General features: G+C 59.0%; 1 protein-coding gene across 2 annotated transcripts in view; it reads left to right on the top strand.

Annotated features, from left to right (window-relative positions):
- NTRK1 (neurotrophic receptor tyrosine kinase 1) overlaps window positions 1-26184 on the top strand; it is a 31909-nt gene extending 5725 nt beyond the window's left edge. The window contains exons 2-17 of one of the 2 annotated variants that reach the window (XM_048828263.2): window positions 3923-3997; window positions 4594-4665; window positions 6795-6863; window positions 7827-7981; window positions 9104-9252; window positions 10581-10707; window positions 11943-12272; window positions 13127-13144; window positions 13843-13901; window positions 14606-14708; window positions 15709-15855; window positions 16583-16713; window positions 17442-17614; window positions 19547-19787; window positions 21439-21597; window positions 22888-26184. In XM_048828263.2, coding sequence (XP_048684220.1) covers window positions 3923-3997; window positions 4594-4665; window positions 6795-6863; window positions 7827-7981; window positions 9104-9252; window positions 10581-10707; window positions 11943-12272; window positions 13127-13144; window positions 13843-13901; window positions 14606-14708; window positions 15709-15855; window positions 16583-16713; window positions 17442-17614; window positions 19547-19787; window positions 21439-21597; window positions 22888-23073 — 2194 coding nt within the window. In that variant the 3' untranslated portion in view covers window positions 23074-26184. The remainder of the gene's footprint in view (window positions 1-3922; window positions 3998-4593; window positions 4666-6794; window positions 6864-7826; window positions 7982-9103; window positions 9253-10580; window positions 10708-11942; window positions 12273-13126; window positions 13145-13842; window positions 13902-14605; window positions 14709-15708; window positions 15856-16582; window positions 16714-17441; window positions 17615-19546; window positions 19788-21438; window positions 21598-22887) is intronic. The other variant, XM_075122846.1, reaches the window with a different exon arrangement.
- The last annotated feature ends 1075 nt before the right edge of the window (window positions 26185-27259 follow it).

Below are 27259 nucleotides of genomic sequence, written 5' to 3'. Positions count from 1 at the left end.
CGACAGCATAAAGGGCCCTTAAAGGAAGGGGAAAACAGTCCCCTGGGAATCCCACCCAGCACAAGGGGCCTCCTGACCAAGGTGAACCTGGCACAAGGGCTCTGCACACCCCCCAGCCCCTGGCAGAGGGGGTGGATCGAGGCCATGGCTGCAGCGCACTGCCCTCTGTGGGTATTCCCTGTCCCCCTGGGGCCATGAGGAGCAGAGTGAGATTTAGAGTAGCCTAGAGGCTGCTCTGAGTGACTCCAGGGGCCTGGCAGGGCCCAGAATACGTGGTGCACAAAAATGGCTCAAGCCCCAGTTTCCTGCTCTACCTGCTCCCTGAGCTTTGTAAATGCGAGTTGGAGGAGCCCAGGGCTGGGATAGCAGGGGACTGCAGGTCGGGATCGAGGGGCACTGGCAGAGCTTGACCCCTGCCCTATTACGCCTGGGTCTAGCCGGTGCTCCTAGCTGCTCCCTGGGTGTTCCACAGATGTAGCGTGTGTCAAGTAACACCATGCGTCAGCCTGTGGGCCTGACCCAGAGCCCTGGGGTGGGGTTCACGAGGGGGACACAGCGCTGCCCCCTAGGCCAATCTGCTCATCCCCTAGACTGCCCTTCTTCTGCCACCCCTCTTAACAGGCACGTGTGTTCGGCCCCCTCCCGCTCGGTGGGAACCTGTCGGTTCTCCCCTGTACCATCGGGAAGGGGTCCCGGCAGAGCGACGGGGACTGACGTCACCCCCCTGGGGGCAGTGGCGATTGCTGGTCTGTGCCCCTTCGATTTGCGGGGGGCTGGCGTGGGGCGCAGACAGGCAGGAGGAATATTCTGTAGCCCTCGTGCTGATGTGGTGGTGCGCTGGCTGGGGGTCTGTCTGTCTGAGCATGTGCCACTGCCCCCCCTTCTGGCTAGAATCAGCACTGCTCCCCTGTGTGTCATTGTCTCTGTAATGCTAAGAGCTGATGGGGATTCTCCTTCCGCTCAGACGTGGACTTTTGGAGCTGGGGATGGGAGCCCAGCCCACGCTGCAGGCATGATGTGCAGCTGGCTGGCTGGGATTTGCTGCAGTGTGCCGGCCACTGTTTTCCTGTGTTGCACGGCTGGCTGGCTGCTGGGCTCCCAGGCCCCCGGGCACGGTGCAGGGAAGCAGACTGCGGGAACATGGGCTGACTGATCGAGGGGGATGGGATCGAAGGGGGTTCAGTGCCAGTGATAGGCGCTCTGGAGAGCAAACCCCTCTTTTCATTCTTGTACCACGGAGCCCCTGAACCCTGATCCAGGACCTAGCTATGGCAATGGGCCCAGGGGATGGTGGGGGGCCCCGAGCCAACCTGACCTTGTTGCCAGTGCACGTGTGCTATGAGTTTGTGGAGGGGTCTCAGCGGCAATCAGATTCTCCAAACCAGGGAACATGACACACCATGGAGTGGGGGATCCCTCCAGCATAGGGGACGAGCCCCATGGACAGAGGAGGAGGGAGGGGAGCTCTCCCTGCTTGTGGATACCCCGAGGCCTCTGGCACTGTTTTCCGTCCCCTCGACATGCTGAAGGGGGAGTGGTTTAGGGGACCCCAGGGGTGGGGGGAACGGCTGGAAGAGCTGGGTTTGACCCTGAATCAGCCCAAGATCATAAAGCACGGCAGGCGAGACATGTCTCACCGTCCATCCCCTGCCCCTATGCCCATCCATCGCCGTCCTGGCTGGGGCCAGTGGGCTTAAAGGGACCCTGCCCCTAGCGATCCATTGCACTGTCCCATCTTGGTCACTCTCTGGGCATCCCCCCTTCCTCTTCATCACTGGTGCAAGGGGCCCCGATCCTGTCAGGTGCTCCTGGGCTTGATTCGCCATCGCCTAGCAGGGTCACTGCAAGTGGGGGACGTGACCGCGTAAGGGGTGGGGCAGGGCCAGGTGCTGGGGGATCTGGCAGGTTGGCCCAGAGGGATGGGGCTGGTTTTGTTGGGGGTTTGTACCGGGGTCTCTACCTGTAGGCAGGATGCAGCTTCTGGGATCAGGGCTGGAGCTGGTGAAATGTCCTGTGGACTCTACGGGGGGTGGTGGTGGTTTCTGTATTGGGGCAGTCTGTGCCCTGAGCCCAATCGGACACTTGGCCATTAATTTCAACAGGGGCAGGATCGGGGCCTTAAGATGCATTGGAAACTCATCTCTTCCCCCCTCCCCCCGAATCAACCCTTTTTCCTCCCACCCCCTGCTTCCTGCCTCAGTTGTCTCCAGCTGATTGCCACGGGGGCCGGGCCCTGCAGCTCCCATCTGGGTCACGGCTGCTGAGCCCCGTCTGAGGATCGGGACCCATAGGGCTCCCCGGAAACAGCCACCCCCAAAATTCAAGGCCACTTCGGTCCTGAATATGAGTGGGAAGTGGGGAAGGGGCCGGGGGGAGGTCAAGGAGGTGCAGTAATAAAAGCAGCCTCCGGGGGCTCCTGGAATTTGCGTGAGGGGGTTGAGTGGAGGGGCCCAGGGCTGGAGCAGCGGGGTCGGGGGGCTGCAGATCGGGGTTGAGGGGCTTTGGCAGAGCCGTCAGGGTTGAGGGGTGTCGTTAGCCCTGCGGGGGGGAGACCCAGGCTGGGCTAGCAGGGTGTTCTATGGACCAGGACTGCAGCATTGGCTAAACTGAGCAGCGCCTGGCGTCGGCCGGGGCCCTCCGGCTCTGGCTTGCGTGAGCAGCCCGGGTCCGATCCCTGGCTGTCCCGCGGGAGCCACTTTGGGGTTAATCAGCTCCGGCCCAGCCGCCATGGGTTGGACTCAGGAGACCGGGGCTCCGGGCCTGACTCTGACACTGCTCCCTGTGTGACTTGGGGCCGACAGTCCCCAGAGGGCAGCATGAAAATCCTGCTGTACACACCCCAGCGGGGCAGGCTCCAAGCACTTCACCGTGTCTGAGCAGCATCGACCAGGGCAAGGGCCCTGATCTCGACTCCTATCATACAGTCTGGCCTGAAGGGGAGCTGAGCCCCGGGAAATCAAGCCCTGAGCATGGGCACTGAGAGCACCTGTCTATCTGGCCTTTAATCGTGGTGTGCCTCAGTTTTCCCATCTATAAAGTGCGGCTAATGAGCCTTCCCTGCCTGCAGATACATTCATTTCCCCCTTTTAAAAACAATCCCTAGCTCTTTGCAAAGGAAGTCAGTGTCATTATCACCACTGTACAGGTGGGGAAACTGAGGCACAGAGGAGGGAAGTGACTTGCCCAAGGTCACCTGGGAGCAGAGCCGGGAACAGAACTGAAGTCTCTCGAGTCACAATCCTGTGCACTATCCACTAGGCCACGCTGCCCCAAGGCCCTGGGGGGCTGCAGTGAAAGCAGGGGGGCTGCGTAGGCTGCTAGACAGGGTGCGCCCCAGAGTGAGGGCTCTGCGGCTCTTTGCAGTGGCGACTCTGGATGGGGCCGCCTGGCGCAGGAGTCCCTGAGATGTCGGCTTTCACCGTGCACCCACGGCTCCGTTGACAGCATCTCTTCCTGGCCCCCTCCCTTGGGCTCTCTGCCAGCGCCACCCCACGGCCCCAGCGCGGGCAGCCCAGTGAGCCACAGCCTCATTGCCCCGGGGATAATGGCAAATGGGGGGCAGAGCTTTGGAGTGGGGGGGTGGGGAAGAGGGATGAGACCCTCCAGCCGGCGGAACAGTCCCCTTGTTCTGAGCAGAAACTTGCTTTAAAAAGTCATTTGCTTCCCTCGGAATTTGACAGCCTGCCCCGCCTGAGCACCCCACGAACCCCCTGTCTCCCTTCCTATCGCCCCTTGCCTCTTAGGCCAGGCGCTAAAACCTCCCCCTTCCCCACTCTCTCAGCCCCGCTGCCCCCTCAGGACAGGGCAGGATTGGAGCCGGCTGACGCTCAACCCGGTGCAGGGAGAGAGCCTGGCTTTGAGGGGCAGGGGGAAGGCCCTGGGGGACTGACGGGCCCCATGCCAGGTTGTGTCTCCCCTGCAGGGTCATCGAGAACCAGAAGGATGTGACGAGCTTGACTCAGGCCGACACCAAGTCCCTGCGGGAGCTGAAGAACCTGTGAGTAGCCCCAGCCTTGCATAGGCATGGTGGGGGGGGGTGGATGGGGGGCATGCAAGGGGTGTATAATAGGGAGAAAAAGCCCACTTCAGCTGAGGGTGCCCCTGGGATGGGGCTTGGGGCAGGGATATAGGGACTTAAGGTAGCTTTAACTATCCCCTTTGCACTCCCCAGACTTTGGTGTCACTTAGAGCAGCCTTCAGGTTGCTCTAACCAGTGCTGGGCTGCCTGGGGGAATCAGAGAACCAGGCAGGGGATGCCCGGTGGGGACGGGGGGGCGCGTTCACACCCACACTGGGACAGTGCAGACCAGGCATTGCGGGGAGTGGGAGTTGGGCTGCGGCTCAGAAGAAAAGCGACTGAGCCCTGTTCCCTCGAAGCTGGGTGTGTGGCCGCGTGCGTGCACGGACCCGAAACCCCACGCACACAATTTGCACAGAAGCAATTTTTTGCACACACGACCTGTCAAAAATTAGAGGGAGCATTGCTGCTGGGCCAAGTTCAGCCCTGGCACAACCATGCGGGCGCGAGGGTTGCTGTGGTGTCGGCCCTGGGCACCTGGAAATTCGCGGCGTCTCTTTGCTCTTCCCTTCCAGCACCATCGCCGCCTCCGGGCTGCGGTACATCGCTGCCGACGCTTTCCGCGCCAACCCCAAGCTGACCCATTTGTGAGTAGCGCCCCCTGCAGGGCCCTTGTTGCGTCGCTCTGTGCCATGGGGCCTGCCTTTTCCCCAGTGAAGGGGGACCTCGTCTTTTCAGTGTAATGGGCAACCTGTAGCCGTATTGAGATGGGGCCCTGCTGCGCCAGGCGCTGTACATAGGCATCCCGAGAGACAGCCCTCACACTGAAGTGCTTGCGGTTGAAAGAGACAAAAGGTGGGAGGGAAAACTGAGGCACAAAGAGGGGATGTGACTTGCCCAAGGTCACCCAGCAGGCTAGTGGCAGAGCTGAACCCAGGTCTCCGAAATCTTGGATTGTGCCCTCCCGAATGGGCCAGGTTGCCATGTTAGCCAGCCCCTGGCTTCAGCAGCTGATACACATCTATCTATCTATCTGTCCATCCATCCGTCCATCAGTGTCAGGCACCGGCTAACTCCTGCCCTTGCTGGGTGGCTTTGTTTCCCGCTGCCTAGAGGCCAGGGGGATTGATTGGGCACAGCTGTCTCTCCAACTGAAATCGACCTGAGGAGCAGAACTCGATCCCTCCGCCGCTGGGGCACGGGGTTGTGGGGAGCGGGGCCCTGGTGGAGGGGTGGGGGGGGTGACATGGGCCGCACGGCCTTGCTGCTGAGTGAGAAATCATCGATCTGAGCAGGAGGGAGGCCCATTCCCAGCGCACCCCGTGGGGAAGCCGCACTGCCCCCAGGCGACTGCATTGGGGCGGGAGTCCCTGTCCCCCGCCCATGTGCATGCAGCAACCCCCTGGCCTGCCCCCATTCCCAGGACAGGTGTCTCTCTCGCCTGCTTTCCAGGGATCGGCGTCACTCCTCAACCCCTCCATCCCTTCCCACCTCCCCCGGGAAGGCGTCCCCTCCCTCCGGGTGTTTGCAGCTGTTTTGATCCTGCCGTTGGATTGAAGGGGGTAGATCAATAACACGACGCTGAGGAAGGGCGGGGGCAGAACGGGGGTCTCAGCTGCAGTGCGGGGGGCTCCCCTTGATCCCAAGGGGGTTTTAACTTGGTGGGGAGGACGGCTTGGTTCTCTCCTCCAACGCATGATGGAGGGGCCCTGATTCACCCCTCTCTGCCCACAAGGCCATGCTTTGGGGGACAGCAAATGCTTTGCTCCTATAACGCACCTCTCAGGTGCCCCCAGATCCGAACGGCAGCGCTTTCCGCTCCCAAGTGAAAGTGACTGTGCCCAGTACAGGGGCCTGGGTTGACCAAGGTATTTAGGCGCTTAGGAATGCAGAGGAGCAACTTGGGGGGATTTACAAACATGCCTAAGTGAGTTAGACACCTGAGTACCTTCTTCAAACGTCTTTTTGGCCTGATAGCCACAAAACGCACCACAACGGGTAGGCAGCCGGTGAGCTGGGGCTGCTCACGGCCCGTCATGGTGCCCTGCCTTGTCTGCTGGTTTCCTTGTGCTCTGTCTGTCCCCCACCACCTTCTCTCATCTCTTATCAACTCTTTGAATCAGGCACCCTGTCTTCACTGTGTGTCTGTACAGCGCCTTGCGCCACGGGGCCCTGCTCCATGACTGGGGCTCTCCGGCGCTCCCACAGGCCCTGCCCTGAGGAGCTGACGATCTGGGCAGGGGGGCACCAGGGATGATCATTTGGAGCAGTTGGGCTCAAGGGCAACCCAGGCAAATTAGGGCAGAGAGAAAGGGTGGGGACCTGCATTCAGCCTCTAACTCCCTGGGTGACCTTGGCCAAGGTGACTTAGTGTCTCTGGGTCTCAGTTTCCCTCCTGCCCTTGTGGGGGATAAATACCACCGCAAATTGTGCAAAGCAAAGCTACTGTGGTTATAGGGCCCTGTCGGTGCCTGATAGATGGGTAAGGCTGAGCCCCTGCCTGAGAGCCCGGAGGTTGTGGAATTGTCTCCGCCGAGGGCAGGGTGGGGGATATTTCTAACCAGGCTGGGGGAAGGGAATGACCCAGTCAGGGTGGACGGGGTCTTTTCAACCTCCCATGAGCTGCTGTATGCTCAGTGGGAGCTGGAGGGCACTTTCCACTGGGTAGGCTTGGGCCAGTTCATTGCAGCCCGGGGAGGAGCACGGCTTTCTCCGCGTCGCAGTGGGAGGGGGCCCAGGACCGCAGCTCAGCGGGGGTCTCTCTTCCTGCCGGCAGGAACCTCTCCTCCAACTACCTGCAGTCGCTCTCCTGGCAGACGTTCCACCCCCTGGCCCTGCAGGAACTGTAAGTAAACCCGGACGGGGGCCTTTCCCCAAACTGTCGCCTGCCAGGGCAACACTCAGAGCCTGGTGCCCCAGGGTTGCTGCACCGGAATCACTCCGGATTGACACCAGCTGGAGGATCGAGCCCCTCCCCAAAGGTGGGGCCATTGTCGTGGGTGGGCCAACCCCAGAACTGGTGTATGCAGGTGCCACCTGCTAACAATTGCTCTGGATCCGTCCTTCCTTGCCCAAGCATAGGGACAGGGGGATCTGGGGGTGTCGGTTAGTTAGTGAATGCGCCGGGTCTCTATTCAACCCTCTGAATCCACAGACCGGTTTCTGTTTAAATGCCGGGGTGCTGCGCTCTTCTAAATCTGCTCCAGAACTCTGATAGAAACCTCTTTCCAGTTCAGTTCTAGACTCGCGTTCCAGGAGCAGGTTTCCGTGTCTGGTCAAGAGCTCGACTAGAAACCCTTTCCTAATTCAGTCCTAGCCTGCTGTTCCAGGAGCCCATTTCCAGATCGGTTCTAGACCTCTTCTAGGAACCTCTTTTCAGTTCAGTTCTAGACTTGTGTTCTAGGGGCCGGGTTCTAGATCTGCTCTAGAAGGCCATGACCGAGCGGGTTCTATGTTAGGAGAAGGGAACTCTCTTGCCCCTTGAACCGTTCCACTCGTTCTAGACCAGGGATTCTCTTCCTGGGTTTGACAGCCCTGTGTTGGCCCATTGGCTGAATGTTTTGAGGGTCCCTGTCCTCTGCTGGCTCTGCCTCTTCTGGAGCCGAATGAGCTCAGTTCCCATTGTACCCTCTCAATCCCAGATTGCCTGGGACCTGTAGTCCAGGGATGGGGTCGGCTCAGGGGTGAGAGCTTTGTCACCCCGCCAAACTCCAACGGGACCCAAATTTCCCCCAGCTCTGACACAGAGCCCTTAGCACACCCTCCCTCGTTCCACCTGACCAGCCTCCCGTCCTTCTCCCCCGCCCAGGGTCCTCGTGGGGAACCCCTTCCTGTGCTCGTGTGGGATCCGCTGGCTGCAGCTGTGGCAGGGGAGCGGCCGGGCTGACTTGGGGAACCAGTCCCTGAGCTGCTGGCTGGAGAGAGAGGAAATCCCCCTGGAGGACCTACACATCAAGGGCTGCGGTAGGTCTCCTCCGGGAGAAATGGAGCAGGGTGGAGCTGGGCATGTGAGTGGGGCAGGCTACTGTGCAGGGGAACACGCAGCCTCTCGTGCACTGGCTGTGCCCCATGCGCGCCCCACGGGGACTGGGGCTCTGCTGTGTCTCACGCCGATTCTGCGCCATGTTTGCAGCAGGGTAAATCTGGAGACAATGGGGTGATACTGGGGCACAGGTGTGTGTGGGGGGCAGCAGGGCGTTTTGGTGGGGCGGTACTGGGGGGGGCAGCAGGACCTTCCCGTGGGGCAGTACTGGGGGGGGCAGCAGGACCTTCCCGTGGGGCAGTACTGGGGGGGGGCAGCAGGACCTTCCCATGGGGCAGTACTGGGGGGGGCAGCAGGACCTTCCCATGGGGCAGTACTGGGGGAGGCAGCAGGCAGAATCCACGTGGGTTCGGCGTTGGCTTGGATGGGTGAACAGGGAGAGCAGAGAAAAAGGAAGCCAAAGGACAGTGAGGGAGGGCCTGCTTAGGATCCCCCCACCCCTGCCAGGTTCCTGGCATGGCTGAGACGCCTGTGGGCGCTGTCTCCTCATGATACCCAGTGATCAGAGGCACGGGCATCACAGCCGGCACGTGTCTCAGCCCGTGTGGTGCCAGTTGACTCCGGCCGAGGACCCAACCTGCTCTCCCTTCTTGCCTGTCTAACTGCCTGCTGATGGCGCTTCCCCGCCCCACCCAGGGCCCTGATCTCCTCAGGGGTCCCAGAAGCAAGGGGAAATCAAATGACCCGTTGGGGTCACGGAGAGTGAGTCGAGTTTCCACAGGGGCCGGGCCCCAGGGTTCCCTCTGGAGCCCACTGTGGTGCTTTGGGGTTTGTTAATTCAAGGCACCCCATGAAGCCCCTGAGCTTCGGCACCCATGTGAGCACCGCCCCCCACGGTGCTGGCCGAACCCGCAGCGTTCTGTCCCAGCAGGTACCAGGCTCGGAGACACCCGGGCTGGATTCTCCAGAGGTCCGGCTGGGATCGGCTCTCGGGTCCTTCCAGTCTCTGGCCATTGGCTCTCCCTGGCCCCTCTCCCCCGAAAGGCAGCGCCTGGGGGTCAGAGCAGCGCCAACGTCTCGTTCTCCTCCCCTCTCTTTGGCAGACCCGCCAGAGATCTGGATTGAGTACCAGGGCATGCCGGTGCAGCAGGGCGAGAGCGTGAACCTAACGTGCCACTTCACAGGCGAGCCGCGGGCACACGGGCGCTGGATCGTCCCCGACTTGGGACCCGAGCCCCCCGTCATCACCAAGGCAAAAACAATATGGTCGCTATGGTTTGGGGCTCAGAGGGACAACGGCCGGCCCTGGGTGGTCCCTGCTGAGGCTGGTTGAAAACTTTCTGTCGAAACGGTCCACGGCCCAGGGAAAATTGTGATTTCCCTCCCCACCCCCTATCTAAAATTTTCAATTTTAGGGAGAAAATTTGAAACAGCCACATTTTTCAAGGAAGACAGTTGCACTGAAAAAATGTCCACCCCTCATGGCCCCAGAGACTGGGGGTGCCCCACGGAAAACCCTTTGGGAGGCCTGAAGCTGAGCCCCATTTAAATGTAGCTCCCTGCTCGCCAGCTCGCTGTGTGTTGCCGGACAAAACTGCCCCTTCGCTGCAGCAGCACGGCCCAGCGGCTGGAAGCCACGTCCCCAGCAAACCAGTGCGGTGTAGTGGCAGGTGCCTCTGGTGCAGAGCCTTGCACTGGCTGACTTCTAATCTTGGCCCTGCCAGTGATGGACTGTAGGACTGCTCTGTGCCTCAGTTTCCCCCATAGGGGATTGTTATCCTTTGTTAATGAAGGATTCCTTAGCTGGGTGGTGCCTGCTAAGTACTGTAGGGCCTCAGTATTTTGAATGCCAGCCACCCCCACCCCCAAACTGCCTCTCCGCAAATATTGAACAGCAGGGATCCTGTGAGGGGAGCTCCCATGGTACATTTCTACTTAGAAGGGTGCCAAGCACTTAAGACACTGGGGTCTGACTCCGTGCCTTTGGGAGCTAGCACACCACAAATAACAGTTATAGGGTCAGTATAGCAGTAGCACACAGTGACCCAGATCAGGTCCCGGTTGCGCCAGGTGCTGTACGTACATGTTGTGAAGGAGAGCGCCAGTCCTGCAGGGGTTGCAGGCTAGACAAGGGGCAGGAGGCGAATCAGCGGCAGGGGTGGGAGAGTGATTTGCTCATGGTCATGCAGCAGGCAGTGAACAGAACCCAAGTGTCCTGAGCCCCAGGCCGATTCTCCAACCACTAGACCCTGCTGCCTTGTCCTTTTTATGAGCGAGGACAGGCCATGGGGTGTTTAGTACAAGCGATTGGCCTAAATCCTGCAGAAAGAGGGATATTTGCACCCAGTTCACTTGTGCTGCCCTTGCCCTCTGCAGGCTGGTGTCAGAATAACATGGCAGCATGTCCAAGTCCCTACACTGGTGGCAGCAAATGGAGATTCTCCCATAGTTCAAGCTTTTCCCTGTCAGGCATGAGCTTTTGAATGGCCCTTCCATGCAGGGGGCTACAGATCAGAGTGCATCACGGCTCTGGTGTCATAGCAGGCTGAGCGCTCTCTCTTGCTCTCTCTGTCCCCACAGAAGTCGGACTCGGAAATCACCCTGCAGATCTTCAACGTCTCCTCCGGCTTTAACCGAAAAGACATCACCTGCTGGGCTGAGAACGAGGCAGGCCCCAGCAAGGAAGCTGTGCAGCTGAATGTCACTTGTAAGTGGCACGCGGATCTGACTGGGTAGCTGGAGGCAGGGTTTACAAGAGCGAGGACGGCCCAGTGGCTAGGGAGACCTGGGTTCAAGTCTGTACTCTGCCACAGGCTCCCGGAATGACCTTGGGCGAGTCACTTAGGGTCTGTCAGCACTGCAGCCTGTGGAGACATACCTGAGGTTGTTTGGATCTAGCTAGCTCCAGGAACATCGGCTATAAAGCTGTCATGGCCTCTCAGCCATTGTTGTTCGATGTGGCTAAATCAAAGCTTCGTCTGCGTAGGCTGCAATCACCCCTTCGTCGCTCTGTGCCTCAATTTCCCATGTTTGACATGAAGCTGATAGCTCTGCCTCACAGGGGTGCTGTCTGGATAAGTACGACCCAGATCGGGGAGGGGCTCAGATGCGACGATGGCGGTTGAACCTAAGAGCGAGATGTTTGCCCTGTTCACGGCTGAGAAGCCAGTTTTCCCAGCAGCCAGGTCAGTTTCTGGGGCTCTGTCCCAAGAGCAACGGGGCCAAGGGGGCTCGGACCCAGCAGCTCTTTCCTTCCAAGCCCCCACGCCACTGCACGAGGTGCACGTAGATTGCGAGGCAGAGGCTGTAAACTCTGGCTGAGGCTTTTAGCATTGCCTAGGGGATCGGGATGTGTCTAAATCCCTTAGGCGGCTTTGAAAATCTCCGAGAGCGAGAGAGAATGTGTGTGTGTGTGTGTGTGTACACACACGCGCCACACTTTTGTGGCTACCCACAGAGGATGTAAGAGATCAGGGGGCAGGAGAGGGCTCCTTTAGCTTAAATGCTAGTGGTTTGTGCTTTGGAGCTACAGGTCGCAGGTTCTAATCCTGGGTGGCAGGGGGGCCATCTGGTTGCTTCCTGCAGAGACTCTGCATCTGGCTACTTTGCAGCTGCAAGCGAGCCCCACGGCCTAGGCAGGTGGTCTTGTGCTAACAAGGCTGAGGCTAGTGCACTAAAATTAGCAGGCCGGATGTTCTAGCCCCGGCTCAGGAGGGCTTGGGCACCCAAGCTGGAATATCCAGGCGGCTACTTTTAGCACGTGAGTCTGGGAGGCTCGTTCCCAGCGGCAGCGTGGACGATCTCTAAGGGGAGCTCCCCTTTGGGAATCCGTAACCCCGGCTGCCCGGCGGGCGTGTGGTTGGGTTAGTGACTGTGCCCCCTGCCTTTGGGCCCTGGGCCAAGGTGCCGGCCTGAGGCCCTGTTTGTCGTCTCTGCTCACAGTCCCCGCCGTGATCCTGGACCTGCAGGAAGCCATTCCCCAGCACTACTGGTGCATCCCCTTCTCGGTGGATGGCAACCCGAGCCCGGCCCTCCGGTGGCTGTTCAACGGCTCCGCCCTGGTGGAAGGGCAGTACATCCACACCAAGATCGTGGAGTACGAGCACAACTCCACTGTGGCGCATGGCTGCCTGCAGCTAAACCGGCCCACGCACGTCAACAATGGGAACTACACGCTGCTGGCCCGCAACTCGCTGGGCGTCGACGCCCGCACCGTCCCCGGACGCTTCATGGACAATCCCTTCAGCTTCAACCCCGAGGAGCCGATTGTTGGTACAGCTCCCCTTCCCCGCCCCGGGTCCTAATAACCCTGCTGGGCTGGGAACAGAGCCTTCCCCCCACCCCAGGGCGAGCACTAAGGATGGGGAGGAATAGCAGGAACAGGTTTCTGGCTCCACCGCTGCCCTGCCCTGTGACCTCGGGCAAGTCCCTGCTCTGTGCCTCAGTTTCCCCTCCCACCCATTTCAGACCGTGTCTGTGCCGTGCCCGGCACGACGGGGCCCTGATCTCCTCCATGCTCTAGCAATGCCCCCTAATAATAATACTCCATTACGGGGTTGCTCTTGCCCTCCACAAGGCTCCATAAAAGATCTTGAAGGTTATTTGTCGAGATGGGTCAAGACTGAAGCTAGAGGGGCCAAATCTGGCCCCTCCCTGGAGCAGCCAATAGCACCGGGGCCACGTGGGTGTTTAATGCCACCACTCCCCCCGGCACTCGCTTCGCACCAACGAGTCCATGAGGGGCAGGGCAGCCTTGGGATTGGAGCGCTATGTCCGACTCCCCCACCCCACTCTGCTTCCGGGCTGGGGCGTGATTCAGCTGGGGTCTTGGTGTGTCTGAGTCTTCTCCTGTTCACACTGGTTTTACAACAGAGTCACTCCATTGGGTGTCACTCCAGATTTACACCGGAGTGGAAGGACATTCAGGCCCTGGGTTTGGGCTGAACAAAAAGCCAGCAGAGGGGTACTCTGATCCGGATTGGATCCAGGCTGAGGGGCTGCCGGCGCTGGATTTGGCCTGCTTAGGGCAGAGGGTGGGGTGGCCAGGGCAGGGGTCCAGGGAACTGGTGCTGATGCTGTACAGAGAGTAACAATACTTTTCCTCCCTGTTTGCCCCGTTGCCGCAGTGTCCCTGCCTCCAGTGGGTGAGTATTTCCTAGGGGGCAGCTGCTTCTTTGTCAGAGATGCCTGAGTGGCTCCGTCCACCCTGGGCGTTGGGAGCCCCAGAACCGTACACACCCCAGCAGGGCTGCATTGCGCCTGCCTGCTCTAGACCCTTCCCTTTGCCCCATTACCAACCCCTCTTTCGGTAGGAGAAGCCGGAGGATCTATGGTGTGAGAGGCTGAATTAATTCAACCAGGGCCTTGGGTAGCTTGTCCTCCATGCCAGGGCTGCCTTCCGGTGAAACTGACAGGATCTTTAGGGCATAACCTGGGGGGGGGTTCTTACCTGGATGCACCTGGGAGGTTCTGCAGCAGCCAGGTGCACGGAGGGGTGTGTGACTAGTGCTGTCTCCCGTCCTGGCACTGGCTGGCCCTGTGATCTGGCTCCGTGGTTCAAGTGGAAGCAGGCATCTTGCAGATCATCCTCCAGCATTGCACAGGAGAGAGGATGGGCCTTTGGGGAAGTTCTGTGGGGCCCATACCCCGTATCCCTGCCCCCTGAAAGGGGTGCTTAACATCTGAACCCCCAGATTTTGCAACTAGCCCCACTCCAAACCCCACACTCAGCACTGCTACCCCAAAATAAAACTCTGGAAGCTTTGAGATCCAGCCCTGAATTTTGCAGTTTGCTTCTGTCTCTCAGACTAAGCTAACACTGCTGCCTTTCTCCCTGCTGCAGGCAAGGGGAACAGCACGCTGGACGGGCCGGTGGAAACATCAGAGGAGCACATGTTTGGGGTGAGCTCTGGGAAAGCGGATTTGGGGGACGGGGGAGGGACAGAGGTCACCAAGAATATTCCTGCCTTTGTTGCAGCATGAGGACGGGGCACACATCACCGTAGGGTCTATTGCACCTTTCTGGAAGAAGCTCACTGCCCTTGGCAAACATGAACCAATAAAGCCCCCTATGAGGTGGGTCAGTATCATTACCCCCACTTCACAGGTGGGGAAACTGAGGCACAGAGAGACAAGACCCAGGACTCCTGGGTTCTCTTCTGACCTCCGCTATCAATACCCTGGATGAGCTTGGGCAAGTCACTTCCCCTCTCTGTGCCGCAGTTTCCCACTCTGAGAAATGGGGGTTGTGACATTGACTCACCTTCCAGGTGGCTTGCGGGGCTTAGTTAATAACTATCAAGGGCTCTGAGGCCCTCAGGTGGCAGCTGCTGGGGCAGGGCAGAGGCCTTCAGTGGCTTATGCCACGTGGCATGTTCTCCGCCCTGCTGGTGTCCATAATGATTTTGCATCACCAAAGCCCTCGATCCAACCTCCCCTGAGGTGGATGGAGGGGCCCATAAATGGCAGCTGGGCCTTTACCTCTGCGATGGGCCAGTTCGTGCCCCAGGATCCCAGCCCTCGGGCACCAGGAGTCTGGGTCCGAAGCCAAGCCCGGATCGCCCTCCGGCCCCGTGGACTGAGCTGTGTCTCCCCCCTCTCTCCAGGTCTCTGTGGCGGTGGCGCTGGCTGTCTTCGCCTGCCTCTTCCTCTCCATCATGCTGATGGTGCTCAACAAATGTGGGCGGCATTCCAAGTTCGGCATGAACCGTAAGTCCCCGTGGCCACTGCAACCCCCTCCTCCTGGCCCACCAACGCTGTGAACGTCAGGGCTGGCGTCACAGGCCTCTGCCGCTTGAGCCGAAGGAGTAACTCCGCGGAGTGGTAGCAGTAGTAGGCTGTTATCCCTAAGTGGGTCGGCCACAGGGCCCTTACTGAGCTTGTTGCCACACTGGGCACCGGGCTGTGTGGTGCGTGTACCATGTCCCTGTAAGTGAGGGTGCCGGATTCTCAGACCAAATCCGGGTTCCTGCTTGGCGAGCCAAGATCCCTTCCCGCGGGCCCCTCTCTGCCGCTCAGGCCCCACAGCACAGATTTGGTCCTGCTCGTCGTAGTGTGAGTCGGGCCGGGCCCTCAACTAGGGTAATCAAGAGCAAGCCCAGGGGAGCCCCGTCTACACTAGGTGTGGCAACAGCCGAGGCTGCTTTAACCCATGCCCGGAACAGCGCTGGGAGCATTGCCTTCCCCTGTCGCTCCTTGCACTGGGGCCAGGATCAATTCCCCTGCAGGGGCTAAAATGGGGTCAGAGGCTGCCACAGAGTGACCCTCACTCACTTTGCAGAGGGCTCCCCAAAGGTAGGCTCGGGGGACCCAAGGAGAGACCGGCTGGGAGGGTTTTCACCTTCCCCTAGGCTGGAGCCAGGCGGGCACCCCCACCTGCGACCCCAGGGCACCCGGGCATTGATGAGCAACTGCTTTCAGCAGCTCCAGGAGGAGCAGGATTTTAGCACCCCAGTGCCCGGCCCTCCCCACCCCTGTCTGTGCCCCGTTGGGCTGGGAGCCATCAGATCTCTCGGCCCTGCTGCTGGATCTTTGATGAAGATGCCTGCTGGGGTGGGGAGCGCAGGGACAGCCCCCTTGGTAATTACTGCAAAGCTACCCGCTCTGCTCACTGCTCCCCGCTGTCCACCCCCCAGCGGTGGCGGGGGGTGGGGGGGCAGCTAGAGCAGGGGGCTGCTGGAGGCTGACATCTCTCCCCTGTCCCACGCAGGGGCGGCCGTGCTGGCCCAGGACGACGACCTGGCCATGTCCTTGCAATTCATGAACTTGAGCAGCAGCCCCCAGTCTTCAGCTGAGAGCAAGCTGGAGGGGCTGAAAACCAACTTCATTGAGAACCCGCAGTACTTCTGCGACACGTGTAAGGGCCGGGGGAGGGGGGTAGGGCGGGTCCGGAGGGGCAGAGTGGGTTCTGGGGAGGATTAAGGGAGGACTGGGGGGGCTCCCAGAGGGTTAAGGAGGGGCAGGGCGGGTCCCAGGGATGGAGGGGCTGGAAAGGACGTGGGCACCCAGGGGTGTAAATGGGTGCAGTGACGCGGGACTCACTGGCACTCCCTGCCCCGTGCGTGGGGCCCCTCTGGGTTCTTAACAGGGGAAAGGTGCACACACGCCCACGCACGGACGTCCAGCCCCTGGTTGGCCATGGGTCGGGGTGTTGACAGCCAGTCCAGGACTCCCTGTCGAAGAAAAAGCAAAGGAAGGGGGCAGGGGAATCTAGGGGTTCAGAGCTGCTTCCTCCCACCTGGATCCCTTGGCCCCTCCCACCTGGACCTTCTTCTTGGCCCCTCCAATTCTCCTAACCAGATCCCTCACTACTCTCCCCGGAAGAGCCCCAGACCCCACCCCACCTCTCATGCAGCCAGATCCCTCTGACTTCTCTCCTCCTCCTCCTGACTGGAGCCCCCAGCTCCTCCTTTTTCCAAATTCAACCCTCCCCCAGCCTGCCCTGCCTCCCTGGCCCTCTTTCCCTTCCAGAACCCCGCCCCAAGAGACAGCCGCTCCCCGCCCAGCTCCGCACCGCCCCTACGTGGGGTGTGTGTGTGTGTGTGGGGGGGGGGGACGCTTAGCTCAGCCCTTACTCCTTGCAGGCGTCCACCACATCAAGCGCAGGGACATCGTGCTGAAGTGGGAGCTGGGGGAAGGGGCCTTCGGGAAGGTCTTCCTGGCTGAGTGCTACAACCTCATCCCCGAGCAGGAGAAGATGCTTGTGGCCGTCAAGGTAACCCCGTCCCCTCCTCCCAGGGAAACCTCCACAGGGGTGGGGGGGATCCCAGGATCCACCTGGGGGCCTCATGGCTGTCAACATGCTGCAAGCGGCAGCCGCTCATGACAGGCAGGGTGGGGCTAGAACCCAGATCCTCCTGAGCTATGGGAGAATCGCCATTTGCTGTCAGCAGTATAGGCCATATGACACACTTTTGAGGAGTTCTGATTCCATCCAGTAGGGGGCACTGGTGAGTGTATAGCCGCATGCCAATGTATTGATTGGGGGCCCAGTCCAGACCCCTTTGAAGATCAGATCCAAATTCGCCCCGGTGGTTCTAGCTGTAGGTGAGACCCAAATGGGCCCCGGTTCTTTCCCAGCTGTGATGGGGATAGTCCCACACGAACGGCGACTGGCCCACTCAGTCCTCCTGGCAGTTAGAGGGGATGGAGCCAGAGGCAGCTCTCTGAGTGCTGCAGTACCGCAGCACATGGCTGAAATCAGGGCCCGGTTGTGCCAGGCGCTGCACGGACGCCAGGGGAGAGAAAATCCCTGCCCTGCAGCGTTTACAGTCTAACTAGGCAGGTTTGTTCCCCGTGTCACACCTGGGGACTGGGGCCCAGAAAGATGAAACGACTTGCCCAGGGTCAGCAGCAGCAGGAAGCCCGGCCACCGCCATGCCCCTGGGGACCCCAGCCCTGGTGCTCACCCTGCCCTCTCTGAGCCCGTCTCCCCGCCTGCAGGCCCTGAAGGAGGCGACGGAGAGCGCCCGGCTGGATTTCCAGCGGGAAGCGGAGCTGCTGACGGTGCTGCAGCATGAGCACATTGTCCGGTTCTATGGGGTGTGCACGGACGGCGAACCCCTCGTCATGGTCTTCGAATACATGAAACACGGAGACCTCAACCGCTTCCTCAGGTGGGGCCCGGCCGGCAGCCAGCACAGGGCAGGGGATGGGGTGGCTCTGGGCTGCTTCTGCCCCTGGCGTAGATTAGAGCAGCCAGCCGGGCTGCTCTAACTTCCCTCCAGTCTGAGGTACCATCCAGCAGCCCAGAATAGCCAGAGTACGGTATCCTTCCCCCAGCACACCCCTCCCCATCCTTGGCCCCCTCTGGCACGGCCCCTGCATGCAGGGTGGCGCCCCAAAAGTCTGTTGTGTCAGCCCCACATGCAGTGAACAAGGTGCCCCGTCGCGCTCCAGCACCAGCGGGAGGCCGAGGAGCGAAGGGTCAGTTGTGAGAGGTGGTTTTCACCCAGGATTCAGGAATTGCTGGGCTGGGGCGACCCAGGCTGCAAGGGGGAAGGATCTTGCGCCCAGTGTGGGGAGAGAAGCCGGGGCGAGAGCGCGGAGAGACGTGGCCCATTGGGTCAGCTGAGATGCAGATGGGGGGATATATGGAGCCTGAAATGAGCTGGGGGGCTGGAGGTTCGGGAGGGTGGATGAAGCTGTGGGGGGAGCCAGGATGTGGAGAATGGGAGTGGCAAGGTGATGGGAGGCAGAAGCCAGGGAGGGGCGGGGAGGCCAAAGTGGGGGGACAGCCCTGACAGTCCGCCATGGGGTGGGGAACACATGCCCCATCCGCCCTTTAAATAATACACTGTCACCCCCCGCACCCTACACACACACACCTTGATCCTCACAAGGGCTCTTGGTTGTCTCCCCTCGAAGCCCAGCTCCCCTTCCCCTGAAGCGTTAGGGGGCTGTTTGGTGACCCCCAGGGGCCGGGGTGCCAAGCATGGCATCACAACACACGCAAGTCGGCCTGCGCCACACACGCACTCCACACTCGGAGACAGGCCGAGCGACACACCGCCACTTCTCCAGGCTCCCACCGAGCCCTGCCTGGCCCGTGACTCGGGATTATTCGCCCCGTTATGGCGGTCCCTGCCTTGGAGTCCCCCCGCCCCCCTGCTCCATTACCGCGGCAGCTCAGACAGCGGGCCCTGCTAATGCGGCCTCCTTGCAATATTGATTAGATTAGCTGTCTGAGAGGCTGAAATAGAGGGAGATTGGCCATCAGCTGGAATAAGCAGAGACTTTTCGATTGGCCCCCGAGGTATTGGCACTAGACGGGGCCCTGCCAGCGGCATCGCTTAGCGTCCGCGGGATGAGCTCTGAGACCTGCCTTTGATGATTATTGTTATGGGACTTGGCATTAATGGTTCTGCTTCCCCGGAGCCGCGCGGGCCTGTCCCCGGCCTCCTTGCCCAGGCTGTCAGCAGCACTTGGCATCAAACGAGCCCCGTGAGTGCGGGCACCTGGCTGGGAGAGGGGGAAGGTATCCCCCGTGCCCCACCCCACCCACCCACCCTGCCGGCTGGGTCTGCACCTCAAATCCCAGCCCCACAGGCTTGTGGGGGGGGGCAGGGAGCTGGGCTAGCCCCACATCCTCAGACACCCAAACACCCCCCCTCTCGCCCAAACACACACCCCATAACCCCCTCCCCCATACACACCCTCACATGGATACATTCATAGACACGCCAATACACACATCAACACACAGACATGTCCTCAAGCTTACACATGCTCACACCTGCCCTCGGGAAGGAATTTCCCCCCCCCCCCAGGTCATATTGGCAGGACTCTTGGGGGCTGGAGGGGGTTCCCTTTTCTCTGCCATGCAGTGCGTGGATCGCCTGCTGGGATCACCTGGGCACGTCCCTCCTCGTCAGTTCCCTGCTGGTGCCCGGGCCTCGGGCCTTGGTGGCACCTCGGTCTGGCCGCACCCAGGACCGCTTGCACTTCCGCCGTGGCCTAGAGTGATTCAGAGCCCGACTCTGAAGAATCAGGTCGGTTCCGGTCCACTTGAGCCTGGCCTCACCACAGCCCGCCCTTGCCCTGCCCAGATCCCACGGGCCAGATGCCAAGATCCTGGATAATGGGAACGGCCAGTCTTTCGGGCAGCTGACCCTGAGCCAGATGTTGCAGATCGCCACCCAGATCGCCTCGGGCATGGTCTACCTGGCCTCGCTCCACTTCGTCCACCGCGACCTGGCCACGCGCAACTGTCTGGTGGGCCGCAGCCTGGTGGTGAAGATTGGGGACTTCGGCATGTCCCGGGACATCTACAGCACGGACTACTACCGGGTGAGCTCCCGGGGCGGGGCAAGGGCCTGATTCTGCTGCCACACCTGCCCAGGGCCCAATCCACAGCCTCGCAGAGGCAATCAGGGCCTTTCCGTCGGTGCCAGTGGGCGCAGCAGGAGTGGATGCTACTGGCCTGGGCTGGCAGAGCGCTCTCAGAGAGCTGTGTCTGTCCCTCCCTTGACAAGGGTGGCCATGTCCCTGGGCTCCAAACTCCTACCGCTGTCACAGTCTCCCAGTGTCTCCTCTGCCCGCCCCTCCTCAGTGCCTGTCTCCCTTCCGATTAGGCCCCATCAGGTTTGGGGTCAAGGCTCAGGCCTCAACACTTGGGAGAAAACGCAAGTTGCCTCGTAACTCACTGTCAATGTCTGTGTCTCATCCCCCCCACTGCCACTTAGAGGATAACAGCCTACTGCTGCTGCCAGCTAGTGGAGCTCAGAGGCTGGTCCATATAGAGGATAACAGCCTACAATTACTGCCAGCTAATGGAGTTCAGTGGCTGGTCTGTATAGATGACAGCCTAATGCTGCCAGCTAATGGAATTCAGTGGCTGGGCCATATAAAGGATAACAGCCTACTACTGCTGCCAGCTATCACAGTTACTCTGATAGAAATCTGTGCTTTGTAGGTCCCGTGTTTGAACCCCATTAGGGATCCCATCAGCCAATTCTTTGCCCCCCGTTTCCCAAGCACCCCTCTGCCCAGGTCCGTGAGGCTGTGTTCAGTGCCAGTGGAGGGCTTTCCCCTCCTGTGCTTCGTTAACTAGAGACAGTGCTTCCCTCGAAGACCCCAGCCCACTCTCCCCCGTTGCTTGAAAGTGCAGTGTCAGTCGCTAGCTGCCCCGGCGTAACCAATGCACGGGAAGAGTGAGGCTTCTCGGAGCAAACGCATCGCAAGCCATGTGCCCGGCCGGCTGGAGGAGAGACCCATCCATCTCCTCGAGAGCTCTGCTGGGATCGGGCTCTGGGGCAGGCAGGGGGCTCCGAGGGGCCTCTTCCAATTTTCCCTTTTAGCTCCTGCCCCACCTCAGTCCCCCTATGCATATTTAATAGGGCCTGCGATGGAAAAGGGAGCGCAGAGCACTTAGCGAGTGGAAAGGCAGCGCTGCCAGGAGGGGGGGAGGGGCCCCCGATGGGCTGCTGTGAAAGGATTAATAAAAGGAGAGAGAGAGAGATGGCATGAAAGGAGCCCCTTTCTGGGCCCGATTCTGTTCTGCAGGTGTAAATCAGGAGTGACTCTGGTCTCACGCTGGTGTGAGCAAATGGAGAATCCAGCCCCGCCCCTTTCATCTCTCTCCTCTCTCTTTTTTCTTTCTGTCCTGCTCCTTCCCTCTGTCATTCTTCCTGCTTGGTTTTTTCTTTTCTTTCTTTTCCCACTTTTTCCTTGTTTCACATTCTTCCTTCTCCTTCTTTCCTCTTTCATTCTTTCTCTCAACTTTTCTCTTTAATTTTCTGTCTCTCAAACCTTTTTCTTTCTCATCTCGTTCTCTCTCATCTTTCTTTGGCTTTTTCAAACGACTTCCTTCCATCTTTCTTTTCTCTCTTTTTTCTTTTTCTCTCTCTTCCTTTCTGTTTTTCTGCCTGCTGCAATATCCTGGCTCCGCCCGCCTCCCCACCCCTCTGGCTAACCCATCCTCCCCTGGTCTCTCTGGCAGGTGGGCGGACGCACCATGCTGCCCATCCGCTGGATGCCCCCGGAGAGCATCCTCTACAGGAAGTTCACCGCCGAAAGTGACATCTGGAGCTTTGGGGTGGTTCTCTGGGAGATCTTCACCTACGGGAAGCAGCCCTGGTACCAGCTGTCCAACACTGAGGTGAAGGGTGGCTCGGCGAGTGTGGGGTGGGTGGCAATACCGTGGCTGGGGTCAGGGAGAACGGCTGGGTTAGTTCCAGGGAGCAGGGTCTTTGAGCTGCTGATTTTCTGATGGCCAAGAAGTCAGCTAGGGGGAAAGGAGATGGGCTAAGAAATAAGGGGGGACCCCACCGAGGACCCCATCCCCCATGGCTTAAAGCAGGAAGCCCATAGCATGCTGTCCCTCATGTGGCAGTACAGTCTAGAGGTTACAGCCGGGAGCTGGGAGTTGTGACTCCTGGGTTCTGTCGACAGCTCTGGGAGGAGGCGGAACGGGAGTCAGGATGCCTGGGTTCCACTGTGCAGTCTAGGGGCCTGAGCAAGGGACTGGGGATCAGGACTTCAGGGTCCTATCCCCAGCTCTTCCACTGGCTTGCGTGTCCTCAGCTTCCGTCCCCTGCGTCCATCCTCCATCGGGGCTAAGAACCTTCACTGGGTGGGGATCAGTTTGCAGGATCCTCACACGACGAGATGCCAGGGAATATGGGCAAAATACCCTCCGCCTCTAACATGGCCCTGCCGGTCCGGCTCTCCGGGATGTCTTGGGCTGAGCAGAGAGGGGCCAGCCTGGCTCTGGGGCTTATGGGAGTGGGGGTATGAGGGGGGCAATATTTCAGTTCTCTGAAGCGTGAAAGATCTGATTCAATTTGCCGGCCCGGGGTGAAACCTGACCTGCCCCTAACAAACTCACTGCGTGGCCTAAGAGCTTCCTTGCCCATCCCTTAGTCTAATGTTCCCCAGAGCAGATGGGGAGTCCCTGGGAGCCGACTGATGGTTCTTTCTCTCCCTTCTGCTGAGCCCAGGAGGATTCTGGGGGCGGGAGCCCGGTGTGCAAAGGAGATTGTCGCAGTGTCTCTTGGTTTCGTGTCGATGACACTGTTCACCTCAGGACGACAAAGCACCCCAGTCTGCTGGCCTCAGTGGACAGACTCCCATGGCCCCCAGATCAGAACAGTTAAGGGCCGGTTGGAATTGGGCAGGGAGTGGGTCATCACCAATTTATAGATGGGGAAACCGAAGCACAGAGCAGCGAAGTGACAAGGGACTCAGCAGCAGAGCTGGGAAAGGACCTGGGAGTCCTGACTCCCCTTCCTGTGCCTTACCCCCAGCACCGTCCTGTGCCCCCAGTGGGAATGGTATAGCTAAGCTCATTACTGGGCAGAGAGAGCGCGTCGGCCCTGTCCTCCGCTCAGGGCAAGTCGTTGCGGGGTTGAAACCCAGACACTTCATCTCCTCTTCCGCTTCTCCGCAGGCCATCGAGTGCATCACGCAGGGCCGGGAGCTGGAGCGGCCCCGAACCTGCCCCTCGGAGGTGTACGACATAATGCAGGGTTGCTGGCAGCGGGAACCCCAGCAACGGCAGAACATTAAGGAGATTCACAGCCGGCTCCAGGCCCTGGTCAAGGCCCCTCCAGTCTACCTGGATGTCCTGGGCTAAGGACGGGGATAGAGAGGGGCAAGGAAACCGGCTCTTCCTTCGGGACAACCCCACCGGGATCCTCCTCCCACCTCCTTGCCTGCCCCTCGCCCCATCGACGCAACGGCCAGGATCCCACCCCCATCCTGGGGACAGAGGTGGTGGGACCACAGAGAGGTTCCCTGCCTCTGGCCTCGGCGGTACTGTTCCCTCGGGCAAGGGCGTCAGGATGGGACCGGGTTCCCCAAGACCCTGTCAACGTCACACGAAAGTCGCTCTCTTCAGCCTCCCTTCAGCTCTGGCTGGCGGCCCGGGCCGCTGCCCTTTGCCCCCCGAGAGCAATGGCAGGAGGGCACGCATGGCCCTCAATTCAGACTCAGCCTCCCCAGAAGCCTCCTCACCCGCCAAAGACAGACGGACGCTAAAGGGCCTGATGGAGGACACCCTCCACCTCAGCGGGTGGGGGGCCCCTGCCCCGTGTCTCTTCCTACAGCAGACTCCACCCAAGCACTGCGACCCTCCTTCTGCCCCCTGCTAGGTGACGTGGACACATCAGTTATTAGTTACCCGCTGGCCGAAGGACTGATGGCAGCAGTGTCTATTTCAGGGGGAGGATGCTTCATGGGCTCAGGCCCCCCAGGTTTGGGGGAAGGCCAGCGGGAGGGGTGGGGAAGTGCTGTTGAATGGTATGAACGTGTTTAACGCTATTTATCACTATACACGCTAGCTCTTCACTGTACTGGCTTATCTGGGGTGGGGTGGGGTGGGGTGGGGCCAAGTCCTGGGGCTAATTGATTGTAAGTAATGGGACGTTTGTCCACCACAGGGCTGGCTGTGAAATCCCTTCGCAGCTTTTGGGCCTGGAACTCGTTTGCTGAGGCTGCGTTAACAACACCCACCTCTAAGCGTCCAGACGTCCACACTGCAGTCCTGGGCTGTGATTGCAGCTCGCCACGATCTAGCCGGCTCTGGGACAGAAAGCAGCGAAGCCCAAGCAGCACCGGCTTGAGTGTGAGCTGTACCGGCCTGCCCGGGACCCTGGGGGATTACTCGGGTGGGGCAGGCCCTTGCCCACACTGGGGCTGTCCTGACTTTACAGCTCTGGTACCCGCACTAGCTAGATTAAGTTGCATCCCATGATTGCAGTGTGTAGCCACACCCTGAGTGTCAGACCTGCTGTTGCCTGGCCCGTGGGAGCAGATCCTTCCCTGGCATAAATCTGCATCGCTCCAGGCCATGCCGATTTGCACAAGCTGAGGATCTGGCCCCGGGACTCTCGGGGCCTCAGGCCCTGCTTGGCAATTGTGGGCCAGGGCTAGGAAGTCCATCTGGCCAGCTGCTAATGGGAGGAGCCGGAAAGGTGAGGCAGGGAGCTAGCATGTGGCTGTCCAGGCAGCCAGTCACCCCCTCCCGACCCATGCTCTTTGTGCCCTGAGGGCTGAACGGGCCTTGGAGACAGAGCTGCTTCCACCCAGTGTGGCTGGGGAGAGACGCAGTGTGGGGGTGTCAGAGTAGCAGCCGTGTTAGTCTGTATCCGCAAAAAGAAAAGGAGTGCTTGTGGCACCTTAGAGACTAACCCATTTATTTGAGCATAAGCTTTCGTGAGCTCACAAAAGCTTATGCTCAAATAAATTTGTTAGTCTCTAAGGTGCCACACGTTCTCCTGTTCTTTTAGTGCCAGGGGTTGTAACTAAGGACTCTGGTCTCCAGGGCTCTGCAGGGTCGAGCTGCAGAGGCTTCGAGTTAAATGCTCTGCTGGCAGGAGTGCAAGGAAAGTCCAGGGCAAAGGGCATTTGTGGGGCAGGGACGGATGGGGCAGGTCCCAAGAGCAAGCGGAGGACTAATGTCAACCAAGCACTGTGCAGATGTGGTCAGCTGGGCCGTGACTCGCAGCTTAGCTCCACACAGGAAACACTGGGCAGTCCGCCCCCACTTGAGCCCAGACTGGGGGTCACCATGGTTCTCTGAAACTGATGGGGCCTGATTATGTTCCCTCACCCCCATGGAGTCTGGAGCGATTCCACTGCAGTTGCTGGGCCTGATTCTGTTTACACTGAGGCCCCTTTTTGCTGCTCTGGTACTGTAAAGGGGCTTTAGCTGTGGCATAAATTTGGCATAAATTATTATTCTGTATTTGTATGGTGATAATACCTAGGACCCCAGTCATAGATTAGGACCCCACTGTCCCCACTGTCCTAAACTGCTGCTGTGAGGGCTTGTCTACACTTAATTCAGATTAAAGCAGGGTGTGAATTTAAAGCACTGTTGCAATTCCAGAATAACTCTGGGTGTAGACAAGCCCATCATAGTTCCATCCGCTTTATGGTCCCTTTACATTGCCAGAGCAGTGTCTGCCCCTGCCTCCCTCCTCCTCCTGACACCGGTTAATTAAACTGGTTTAGTTAAAAGTGGTGCAAACCGCTGTGTGGATGCTTATTCAGGTGTGAAGGCACCTTATATCGCTTTAGTTTAAGCCTGTTGCCAAATGACTAACTAAAGTGCAATAAACCTGATTTATATCAAAATGGAGGGAGGGGGAAAGAGTGTTGCATCAGTTAACTAAATCAGTTTAAATTCACACCTTAAGGGCTTATCTTCCTGGGGACACTCAGAAAAATTAATCCATATTAACATTTAACGTGGGTTAGTTAAGCCACATTCAATTTCTTATTCGGAATAAAAGTTTCACCTTAATTCATGGTTTATCTTAATTCAGTTTGGAAATGAAATAAATTAAACCAAATTAAAGCCACTTTCATTCTGAATGAGTGTGTCCACACAGGCGCTTAATGCAGTTTAACTAATCCACTTCAAATTCACACCTGTAGTCAATTCCAATTAACTTGCCCATGTGTCCCCAGAGAGGCAAACCCTTAGGTTAAACAGGTGGAACTTTGCCCTGGAGCCAAAACCTTTGTCACAAGGGAATTTTATGCTGCTGTAAGCGAGAACAGGATCCTACGAATCTAGAAGCTGCCTTCTGGATCTCTGGCTTTCTCCGTGTTCCTATCTCTTTAGCGCTGTTTCTGCCCTTGGCAGGGCTCTGGGTAGCAGACATGTCTTTCTGAGCACTAAGTCAACTCTGTGAAGGAAAATAATAAGGAATAAAATCTCCTGTCCATTTCACTCAAACTCCAGGCGATGGATGGAGCGGGAGTTATTGCATCTGCTGTTTCTTTACCGCGGGGGCTAGTCCAGCGCCGGGCTTCATTGGAAAATGATTCTCTTTCCTCCCTAACAGGATTATCCCGCTGCCTCCCTCCTCCTCCACTCTCTCCTTCACCCTCAGCCACGGCTTCCCAGTCAGCCAGCACAGTGATGCACACCCTGCCCCGTCACCCGGTGCAGATCTACCAGGGGTGGGTCACACCGGGCCATGTTGCCACACACAGCGGGGCCCTGTCTGCTATGCAGTGCCTTCAGGAGGGGAGATGGGTTTAAGGAGAAATCAGAGCATCTTGGGACGCAGGAAGAAGGGAAAACACCCGTGTGCTAAGAGAGGAAGGAGTGCCTAGTGGGTAGAGTGCGGCTCAATTCCTGACTCTGCTGCAGGGTCTTGGTGTGACCGTGGGCTTGTCTACATGGGGAGCTGTTCTGGAGTAGCTAGTCCTGATTAACCCCGTGGGGGCTGGGGTGGGTGACGACATGCTCTTATTCCAGAATGCGAGTGCCTTGTTCCGAATTGGCTTAATCCTTCTTGGAAGTGAATTAAGAGCATTCAGAATAAGGGCATCCACACATTGTTAACCAGAGAGAGTTAATCTGTTTTAAATTCACGCCCTATCTTACCCCCCACTAACTTTAGTGCATAGACAAACTGTACCTGTGCCGACAGCAGGGTTGTTGGGTTTTTTTAATCTTGCTATACAATTTTAGTGGAGACAAGGCTAGGCAGTTTTTACTGCCACCGTAGCAATGTGATACCTTCCTGGCCTGGCTGTGACCTCGCCTCGCGACACCGTAAAAGCCACAGAGCTGTGGTACCAGCAGGAGTTTGCAGAGAGAGAGCGAACGCCCTCAGAAAACACGGCCTGGGTCTCTCTGTGCATCAGTTTCACGCTGGGGGCGGGGGGTGAGCAGACAAACTACACTCAAGATTAGGAGGACGTGTGGCACCTTAGAGACTAACAAATTTATCTGAGCATTAGCTTTCTATGAGCTACAGCTCACTTCGTCGGATGCATTCAAGATTGTGAGGTGCGCTGCT

Source organism: Caretta caretta, chromosome 24, assembly GCF_965140235.1.
Source record: "Caretta caretta isolate rCarCar2 chromosome 24, rCarCar1.hap1, whole genome shotgun sequence".
In the NCBI taxonomy this organism is placed as follows: domain Eukaryota; kingdom Metazoa; phylum Chordata; order Testudines; family Cheloniidae; genus Caretta; species Caretta caretta.
This window is presented reverse-complemented; position numbering and strand designations above follow the sequence as displayed.